The sequence below is a fragment of the Rhinoderma darwinii genome, chromosome 8 (genome assembly GCF_050947455.1).
Source record: "Rhinoderma darwinii isolate aRhiDar2 chromosome 8, aRhiDar2.hap1, whole genome shotgun sequence".
Taxonomy (NCBI): domain Eukaryota; kingdom Metazoa; phylum Chordata; class Amphibia; order Anura; family Rhinodermatidae; genus Rhinoderma; species Rhinoderma darwinii.
Window position 1 is genome coordinate 107,645,390 of NC_134694.1, and position 11,101 is coordinate 107,656,490.

At 41.5% G+C, this 11,101-nt stretch overlaps 1 protein-coding gene across 1 annotated transcript in view; it reads left to right on the forward strand.

The window, feature by feature from the left end:
• Positions 1–10,631, forward strand: part of SLC8A2 (solute carrier family 8 member A2) — a 58,504-nt gene extending 47,873 nt beyond the window's left edge. Inside the window, exons 5-7 of the mRNA XM_075836241.1 lie at positions 2,602–2,701; positions 5,894–6,169; positions 6,403–10,631. Coding sequence (XP_075692356.1) covers positions 2,602–2,701; positions 5,894–6,169; positions 6,403–6,779 — 753 coding nt within the window. The 3' untranslated portion in view covers positions 6,780–10,631. The remainder of the gene's footprint in view (positions 1–2,601; positions 2,702–5,893; positions 6,170–6,402) is intronic.
• Positions 10,632–11,101: the final 470 nt, after the last annotated feature.

The following is an 11,101-nucleotide window of genomic DNA, read 5'->3' on the forward strand; positions in this document are numbered from 1 at the left end:
ACAGACTAGTAGCGGATAGCTGGATACAGACTGGTAGTGGATAGCTGGATACAGACTGGTAGTGGATAGCTGGATACAGACTGGTAGTGGATAGCTGGATACAGACTGGTAGCGGATAGCTAGATACAGACTGGTAGCGAATAGCAGGATACAAACTGGTAGTGGATAGCTGGATACAGACTGGTAGTAGATAGCTGGATACAGACTGGTAGCGGATAGCTGGATACAGACTGGTAGTAGATAGCTGGATACAGACTGGTAGCGAATAGCAGGATACAAACTGGTAGTGGATAGCTGGATACAGACTGGTAGTAGATAGCTGGATACAGACTGGTAGTAGATAGCTGGATACAGACTAGTAGCGGATAGCTGGATACAGACTGGTAGTGGATAGCTGGATACAGACTGGTAGTGGATAGCTGGATACAGACTGGTAGTGGATAGCTGGATACAGACTGGTAGCGGATAGCTAGATACAGACTGGTAGCGAATAGCAGGATACAAACTGGTAGTGGATAGCTGGATACAGACTGGTAGCGGATAGCTAGATACAGACTGGTAGCGGATAGCTGGATACAGACTGGTAGTAGATAGCTGGATACAGACTGGTAGCGAATAGCAGGATACAAACTGGTAGTGGATAGCTGGATACAGACTGGTAGTGGATAGCTAGATACAGACTGGTAGCGGATAGCTGGATACAGACTGGTAGTGGATAGCTGGATACAGACTGGTAATCGGATAGCTGGATATAGACTGGTAGCGGATAGCTGGATACAGACTGGTAATCGGATAGCTGGATACAGGCTGGTAGCGGATAGCTGTATACAGACGGATAGTAGATAGCTGGATACCGACTGATAGCGGATAGCTGAATACAGGCTGGTTCTGGAAAGCTGGATACAGGCTGGTTCTGGATAGCTGGATACAGGCTGGTTCTGGATAGCTGAATACAGGCTGGTTCTGGATAGCTGGATACAGGCTGATAGTGGATAGCTGGATATAACTGATAGCACGTAGCACGGTGCGGACTGGTATCAGGATGCAAACAGGAACAGGAACAACTGTGTTGTACCAAAGTTGCTCAGGCCCCAGGTTATCAGAAAAGTTGCTTTAAATAGGCCTAGGGCAACAGGGATTGGATAGGGAAGTTTTTGAATTTGTGCGTTGGCCCAAAGGAACTGTCAGCTGCAAGCAGGAGGAGTGGTGCGGCCACAGGCAGAATGGAAATGTGGGCAGGAAGGCGACCCGGCGTTACAATGCCCCTTCCCCATATGCCCCTCTGCTGTGCCTTTACCACTTCTATGGCCAGATATGTACTCAATTAGGCTCCTGCAGGATGGCAGCCATATATACACTACATTCGTCAGAAAGTCTAAACTTCCACATTGTTTTACATCACTGTATAAACCCTTATGTGGATTTTACTAACTCCATTAAGTCATGCCTCTTATTTCTTGTCAGCCCTACCCTTATGTTATTTAGTCTGGTTAATTATTTATGTTGCCTATGGATATGACCCACAACGACTCCCTTGATACAATTACACCCAATGCAAATCTATGCCATATCCAAGGGCTATGAAAATAAATGAATGTTTACTCATTAGGACATGGCTAAAGGGACATAAAGATGTAAGCAAAGCCTCTACGTAGTCTTGTGCAGGACAATGACTATGTCATCCCATTGGAGTAAAACCTCATTAAGTTTAAATTATTTGTTTTATGTTTTTTTTCTGATTATTATTTGTTCCTGCATTTATATCCTAGAGATCTTTACCAAATGTTCCTCCAAAACTAAATACATGGATTTGGGTAATGACTTGGACTTCTAAGGACACAATCCTTGAGAGATTTTCCCAAAATAATGATGTTTAGAGCTTGGGAGCAGATCTGGGGATGCATTCACTTGTACATATCCTTCTACAGCTTCTTATCAATATATCATATATTTTATGTAAACGGAGCTTCTTCAGATGGCAGCAGATCCTGGATGTATTGATTTTTACATGTTGTCCAAATGCTTTTTAGCAATATATATATATATATATATATATATATATATATATATATATATATATATATATTTATATATACATTTATATATTTATATTCATATACATATATATTCATATTCATACATACGCGCACACACACACACACATATATATATATATACAGTACTGTTCCAAAGTTTTAGGCACGACCTGGGGGGGGTCATGACATAAAGTGTAAAAGATACAGCTTTATCGATATTGCTATGACAATAAATCAGTCTACTCTGATCAAACATGGTCAAATCTCCAGGATGGCGGCAGAACGCCATAAACATTTGGGTGCTGTGAAGTCCCCAGAGGGCTGCTGTTGTAGGTAGCACTTCAATCATACATAACGACCAATAATGTTTATAAAATGAAAAGTGGACCGCGATTGGTTTCTATGGGCAACGAATATTTTTTCTTTCTCATTATGAGGGGCACTTTCTATTGTATTAGAATAATGGAATATTTCCAGATGTTGTAGCCACTAAAACGTCTTTTTCACCTGGCCTGGTGAATTTAACGAAGATTCAGCTTTATTCATCTTCCTATCTCACTAACAGAGCACAGTGGACAAACTTATAAAGAAGACAAACCTGGCTCTGGTGATTGGCACCCATTCCTGGAGGGAGCAGTTCATGGAAGCCATTACCGTCAGCGCAGGTGAGTGTATGAATTCTATTAAATTTGCTTAGTAAAACTGCATGACAGTCATCCGTCAGGTGCTCAGTCTAATAAATAAAAAGCTCCATCTATTTTTGGTCCATTGTGAACTATTTTAAACATTTGACCCAATAATCGTTCGGTGTCGGCCTGTCTAGCGAACCTTTATTTGGAAAATCAATATCTATTGGCATTAAAGGAGCTTCCTAATTTTTTCATTTACGATTATGATTTTGGTAAGATATGTCATTAATTAACGATGGGTCGTGATCCATCTGCTATAACATGACTGACCTGGTGTCTTCTGAGTAAAGCCAAAGTGTGGCTGGCTGAAGGGGTGTGGGAATCAGATGAGAGCCATGACCCCTTAAATTTAGACATCAGTAGTGGTCGCGGTAGTCTCTCCCCCAGCGATCATTCTGATCAAGGGCAAATCCATCCAAAAAGTTATATTCTAATGCAGTGGTCTTCTACCTGTGGCTTTCCAGGTGATGTGAAACAGGGCATGCTGAGAGTTGTAGTTTTTTTTCTCAGTTGGGTGCTCCCAACAGTATTTTTATTCACAAGCCCCCCATAATGTATAAATCTCTTATAAGTAGCCCCTAATCTGACCAGATTAATACCAAACCATGATTATGAATTAATTGTTTTAATGTAATCCCCCTTATAATTAATGTGTGATTTGTACAAAAAGGAACACTTCAAAATGTTTATTTGAATATTAATATTTAGAATATTATTAATATTCGCCAATTCCTAATAACTAGTTATATGTTAGTGTACAGTTGATCTATTTTTACACAAGCCCCTATTCTGTCAGAAACCAATATCTCTATGCCCGGGCTATGTAGCTGAATATAACGGGGCACATTTTCTAATACTGGCATATTGCCAGTATGTAATTACAGTATTGCGTGGGCCATATTCCCCAAGACAGTACACAACGATTGAGGAACTTGTGATTGGAATAGCGCTCCCTAGGACAGCCTTCCAGAAGACTCTAGCGCCCTCTAGTGACAGTAAATGAAAATATCCCTGTAAAACATTCACAGCTGTGTTTTAGGAGTTGGCACTCAGCTCTCTGTTTTTCAAGTGTTCCCATTAGAACATGTTCTAAGTTATTCCTGTGAGGCCACTTATGATATAACTAAGAATTTCAGCTACGCTGATTCACCCGTGCGCAGACGGTTATTTATTTCCCACCACTGAAAGACCTGAACAGAGATGTAACTTGAAGCTTTTGGGCCCGAATGCAAAATCTGTAACAAGGACCCTCAACCTTCCAAGTGCAGACATGTCAATTCTCATAGAAGTCACCCTATTTTTAGTTTCCTTTACCTAGTCACCTGGTGATATATAGTTTTCTCCCAGTTCTCGGGGAGGGAGGCTTAAAATAGGGCGCAGGAGCAGCCCCATTCTAGGAATACTTACAATGATAAGTATATAGTCTGGTCGGGGATCTGAAATTAATATAGGGGATCAGGGTCTGAAGTAAAGTTGGGGATCTGGCCTGGGGTCTGAATAAAGTTAAGGGTCTGATCTGGGGGTCTGAATGATTTTAAGGGAGTCTGGTCTGGGGTCTGATTTCAATAAAAGGGTCTCATCTGGGGTTTGACATTAATATAAAGGGTCTGAATATACTTAGGGTCAGGTGTTGGGTCTGAAATGAATTTAGATATCTATTCTGGGGTCTGATATTAATATAAGGGGTCCAAATATATTTCACTATGGCCTTTTGTATAAGCCACACCTCTCAAAAAGACCACTTTCATGTTTGTCGTGACTCGCAGCTCGAGTATCACCCTGTAAAGGGGTCTCCCAGGTTGACACCTGGGCAAGAACATTTTATAACACTAATGTCTTCTTATGTAGCAGAGGGGCCTTTGGGCCTCCTCAGGCCCCAGTGCCCAGGTTCGACTACTGCCTCTGCACCACCTTTAGCTACGCCCCTAGACATCACTATGGACATACAGCACTCCTAAAGCCACCTAGATGCCACCAAGACCCTTAAGGAACCCTGCACTTGGCACCTTTGTGCAGACTCACTTCTTCGTCCGAGGAGGAAAGTTTTAGACCGCACATGACCTACACCTGCCCAAAGGATAAATATTCAGTTTGGCTATATTCATAAGGGTGGCCAGACTAGACAAGCACACTAACCCAACAATCACCCAAGGTTTTCATAGTCAGAAGATTAAAGTGGAACTGTTGCCTTTCCTGACATGTCTATTTTCGTAAATAATTGTGTTTCCCATGAAATAACAATTCTGGAGACTCTTTTCCATTCCTCTATTATTCCTCTTAGAAATGTATATATAAATTGGCAACTGAGTGTTACCATTCCCCTTGTCAACGGGACCTTTTCCTACACAGTCTGAAACTGTGAGCAGTAATTGGATAGAGTCAGACTGTGTATGGACACTCCCCCAAGTAGTAATACCTAGTTGTCAATTTATTCATACATTTTTAGGAGGAATAACAGAGGGACGGCACAACATAGAGTTCTTAGAAAAGATGCTCCAGAATTGTTTCAAGGAGAATACAATTATTTACTTAAACAGACATGTCATGAGTGGTGACAGGTTCTCTTTAATGCAGTCTCATAATATTATTATTATTCCTTTAATCAGTATAATCTAACTATTTGAGTTTGGATTAAAGGGGTTATGCGGGGACCAAAAATGATTATCAGTGTAGTCGCTGCAGTATGTGATACACTCACTAATATACATTCCGTTCCCCCGTCGTGCTGATTCTGAGATTTTCATAGATTTTTTATAGCGCTGCCGGGGGACCGGAAGTCTAGTTGCACAGTCTTCTGTGATGACAATATGACTCTTTGTCATGTGACCAACTCCGCTGTACTCTGTACAAGCACGGGCAGTAGTACAGCGAGTACATAGAATACAGCGGGACCGGTCACATAAGGAAGAGTCGTATCATCATCAAAAAAGGCTGTGCAACCAGACTTCCGGTCCCCCTGGAAGCGCTATAAAAATCGATGAAAATCTCATAATCAGTGTGACGGGGGACCGGAATGTATATTAGCGAGTATATCACATACTGCAGTGACTACACTGATAATAATTTTTGGTCTCCATGTAACCCCTTTAAGAATACTTTGTAATGACATAAAAGAACTCTGTATATATGGCCTATAATGTTCCTGTCTGTCTCCCCTAAATTCTCTAGGTGATGAGGAAGAGGAGGATGATGGGAGAGAAGAAAAACTCCCTTCCTGTTTTGACTACGTCATGCACTTCCTTACAGTGTTCTGGAAAGTCCTGTTCGCCTTTGTGCCCCCTACAGAATACTGGAATGGCTGGGCCTGCTTTTTTGTCTGCATCATTATTGTGGGGCTTCTTACTGCAGTCATTGGCGACCTAGCCTCACATTTTGGCTGCACCGTAGGGCTGAAGGACTCAGTAACAGCTGTGGTGTTCGTAGCACTTGGTACATCTATCCCTGGTAAGAAATCTTTTTACCCGAGAATTAGCAGTGGTATTTTTGGGGTTAATGCAGAGCTTCCCAACCCAATATCATGATATCCAAAGCCCCCACCCCCCTCAAAAAAAATAAAATGTCAGGTCTCATTAGGAACACTAAAACAGAACAAAAATAGCAAGGGCTGGTTGGGCTAGCTATATGTATCAAGTAGAAAATCCATCCTTCTGATTGTGTATGTTTGCTTTATTTTGCAGATACCTTTGCAAGTAAGGTGGCCGCAACACAGGACCAGTATGCAGATGCCTGCATCGGCAATGTGACGGGCAGCAATGCAGTGAATGTCTTTTTGGGTATTGGGGTGGCCTGGTCCGTGGCTGCAATCTACTGGGCTATCCAAGGAAAAGACTTTGTGGTGAAGACGGGTTCTTTGGCTTTTTCGGTCACACTCTTCACCATATTTGCATTCATCAGTATCAGTGTCCTCTTATATCGTCGTAGACCCCATATAGGAGGGGAGCTTGGAGGGACTCGCCTCTCCAAATCCCTCACTGCCATGCTTTTCGTAGGCTTGTGGTTTCTCTATATCTTGTTCTCTAGCCTGGAAGCCTACTGCCATATCAAGGGCTTCTAAGGGGGAACTGAAGATACAATAAGAGGCATTCTTCTAGAACTCAAACATTCCATGGGCTGCCTCTCACATAAGTTGTGAGACGTTTCATTAGGGTGAAGTCGAGGGCATAAAAATAGGGATAATTTATTTATTTTTGTATTTTTTTTTCCATTTTGGGTCTTATCCCAAAATCATCTCATGTCCACTGAAGTAAAGTAGCACAATTTTGCAAAAAGGAAAGAGGACATTAGATGGTCCAATATGTCAAGTTGGCTTTAACTCATTGAATGAGTTACAGAAGTTGAGAAGAGGACCATAGTTTTGCCTAAACGGCCTCTAGCAGCTTCCAAACAAGGACCTGCTTAAGAGGATGCTGAGATTTTACTTATATTCCAAGTTACAGCAAAAAGACTTCTTATATCCATGTTCTCCAGTGTCATGTTATCAGTTGTGGCTCTGAGGAACCTCTCCGCTACACATAGTACAAGCAGTTGGTGGACCCAACCAACCTTCATGAAAGTTGACCCTACCAGACAGTGATACGATTGAGGTATGAGGCACTTTGTGGCTCATAGATCAGTTATGTCACGAGCTCCTAATGAATGGAGAGTTGAATGTTTCAATAGCCACCAATATGGCTGCCTCGAATACCTATTACGATTACTATGGTAAGTATGTTTTAAGCCACAACTCCCATGTCGATCTCACTACTGGAGTGACAATGGATGGGACTCTGTAGCCCGGTAAAAAACACTGGTGCTATTTTATTTGATGTCAGACACACAACCTTTCTCATCGAGTGATACAATGATACCATGACCTATATAATGAGTTTCAGTATTTACTACTGCAAATTCATCGATCTCCACCATTTTGGCCCGCTTTAGTGAGCATAGGGTGATGGTCATAGTCAGTAACGTTTACAGTGTTCAATATGAAAGCTGATTGGTGCAGAGATTGGAGAGAACTCCGTATTCCGAACTCCAGTCTACTTTTTCAGTTACTTTATTATTTTGAGAGGAACAGTTAACAATGGCCTTTTAGTTTATTCAAGTATTCTATATTGTCCCCAAGATGAAGAATTTCCAGTCGCTCTCATATCCTATATATATATATATTTGATGCTCCACGTAGTCTTCTACTGTCAGATCTCACTTGTAGCTGAAAGAGATAGCTAAGGACAATACTGTCAGTTCCCAGGCTTTCCCATACAATTTACCACATCTTGAGGTGTAGTCATTTAGTCCTTTCAATGTTCTCCTCCTGAAACCGAAGATATGGAGGAGGGAGAAACTCCATTTCTCATGGCTCCCTCTGCTATTACTCTGGAAAAGCAACTCGATCCATATCACATCTTGAACTTCTGCCTGTGTCACTGCATCTTCTCCACCCAGTTTACACGTGGTACCCAATGCCAGTCATAGTGGTCACAGATTACAGAACCTATGAATTGTCAGCTTCCACTGCCCTTAGTTTCCATCAGTAGCATCAGACTGGCATGTTGATGTACTGATGGATGGTACCCTTCAAGCCCTGGGATTCCCAAGCCAATCAGGATAAAGCCATTTGCCAGCCCCCTGGCCCTATGTCTAGATTTTAGGGGGTAGCAGCTCCTGCATGTCACTGCCCAAACAAGTGGAAACCATATGTGTGTATTGAAAAACAGCACAGTGGTCAGCCACTGTACCTCCTAATAACGCCAAGAATGGTGAGTACAGGATTAGCCATTGAGTTGGGTCACCTGAGCTCCTTTCATGTTGTGAGGACTTAATATTTTCCTGGAAAAACGCTAAGTAAAAAATAAAGGAAGGTATCCAATTATACTCTGTGATCACCATGGGATAGCTCTGAATCTAGGCTTGCCCAGAACTGTGGGTAAACAGATATCCATGGGGTTCCCAGTAACACTAAGTCATGTTGTCCAACCCAACCTGCCCTCCTTAGAAGACATGGATTTGTCTACCATTTCGTCCCCACATGATCATGTCGCCATAATCCAGCTACATGTCTTCCTGGTCCAGTTATAAAATATCATATAGAAGATGAGTGTTGGACTATTTCTGGAGGGAGCTACATTACTGCACATCTCTTTCAAAGGCCATCAATCGATCTGAGATCTTGGACTTGACAATGTCTATTAATGGCTGTGAATCATGAGGAGACAAGGTTGCCAAGAAAGGGTTGTATTGTGAACATGTGTTCAAACTTTTTGACTTTTCTGCAAATCATCTCGTTCTCCAGATTTTCCTGCAAGCACCTCACCTCATGGTGATTATGTACAGAGGCGCAACATGAGGTGATCTATCAACTGGTTGGCACTTGAGTACTCTCGCTGTACATGTGCATTACAATAAGCACACCCAAGGACCAAGACCCATTCTTCAACAGTTGGCAGGTTAAATGCTAATAAAAAATGTCCTGTTTATATGCTTACCAAAAAAAGAAATAAATATTGGGATGTGTTGTCCCAACTCCTATGCCAGATGAAGGCACTACAGACTTTGAGAGGAGATTACACTGCCCTTTGTACTGTTGATGTTCCCACGTGGCTGTTTTATATGTAATGCCGGCTACATCCCTCAGTGTATTAGTCTGTGTTTCTGTCCATCCCACTTCATCTCAACCCAGAGGCTGATATCTCTGCTTCCTCTTTGTCTTCCTGAGCTACTTGTATTTTCCTAATACTCTTCCTCTCAATTTCCTCTTATCCTGTACATCTTGCTCAAGGCTACTTTACTTGGGTTGATGCATTCTTGCTTATTCCCTTTCTGTACTCTTTTATGCTGCCTTGTGTCATATCAGTTTTTCATTCTCAATCTTCCTCCATCAACTGGTTGCCTGGCCTTCTATCTGGCTGGTCACCATTTCGTAACACTTGTCCAAGCTTCTTTGTATCTTCTTTCAGCTTCTTCAATTGTCCTTATTCTCTCTATGTCCTCCTTCTGTCTTCCCTTCGCTTTTTTCATACTGGCATATTATCAGTGTCACACTGGAGTTTCTTGGGCCTACCAGAGTAGATGATTCTGAAGGCTGAACTCCTATGTATATAGAACTTGTGAACGTCCCCTATTAAATGAATTGGTTGTTAGGACATATCATTAATAAGGTCTAATAGGCTATTTCGGAATTGACCCATAGGAAATCCATAGCAAGTGATTGGATTACTCCAAATGGGGTTGTCTTCTGCTGGACCTTTGGGGTCCATTAATGTGGAAGAAGATTCTCTGGTGGGCCAGTCTGACCCTATCTTTTATTACGGATAGCCAACTAAACATGCCCTGAGATATTATCTCAAAGCTCTGACGTATTCAACTGTGAAATAATAGCTCAGGTTTATTTGATCTTCTTTAGATGACTCCTACACTGTTTCCTACTTCATCCATTGCTTCACTAGTCTTCCCTCTCTCTGCCCTCCTATGTCTACTATTTGTTATTGTGATAACCTCTGTCTTCCTTCTCGCCAGTACATTTTTTTAGCGTTCTTTCTTGCCTCACTCTTATCTCTCTGCTGGCTTCTCCTCCTTCTTATTATTATTCATTTTCTTCTTCTCCTTTATTTTTCTCCCCCTCCTCTTCCTTTTTTTTCTTCTTCTTTTTCTGTTTTAATAATTTTTCTTCTTTTTTCTTCTCCTCCTCCTTCTTCCTTTTCTTCTTTTTTCTTCTCCTCCTCCTTCTCCTCCTCCTTCTTTTTCTTCTTCTCCTCATCCTTCTTTTTTCTTCTTCTTCTCCGCCTCCTTCTTTTTTTTTCTTCTTCTTTATATTTTTTCTTCTCCTCCTTCCTCTTTTTCTTCTGCTCCTCCTCCTTCTTCTTCTTTTCTTCTTCTCCTCCTTCTTTTTCTTCTTCTCCTCCATCTATTTATTCTTAATTTTCTTCTCCTCCTCCTTCTTCTTCTGTTCCTCCTCCTTCTTCTTATTCTTCCTTCTCCTTCTTCTTCTTCTTTTTTTCTTCTTCACCTTCTTCTTTTTCTTCTCCTATTTCTTCTTCTTCTTCATCAATCATCATCATTATCATTTTCTTCGTCGTCTTCTTCTGCTCCTCCTCCTCCTTCTTCTTTTTTTCCTTCTCCTCCTTCTTCTTCTTTTTTTCTTCTTCACCTGCTTCTTCTTTTCCTTCTTCTCCTCCTTCTATTTCTTCTTCTCCTCCTTCTATTCTTCTTATTCTTATACTCCTATTTCTTCTTCTTCTTCTTCTTCTTTTTCTTCTTCTTCATCTCTCATATTCCTTTGCCTCCCTGTCTCTGGCTGTTTCTCCCCTCATCTCCCTGAGTCTGCCTGTGCTGACACAGAAAGGTCCTCAGCATGTCATATTAATGCAAGAAAAAGCTATAACTTTATCAATATAA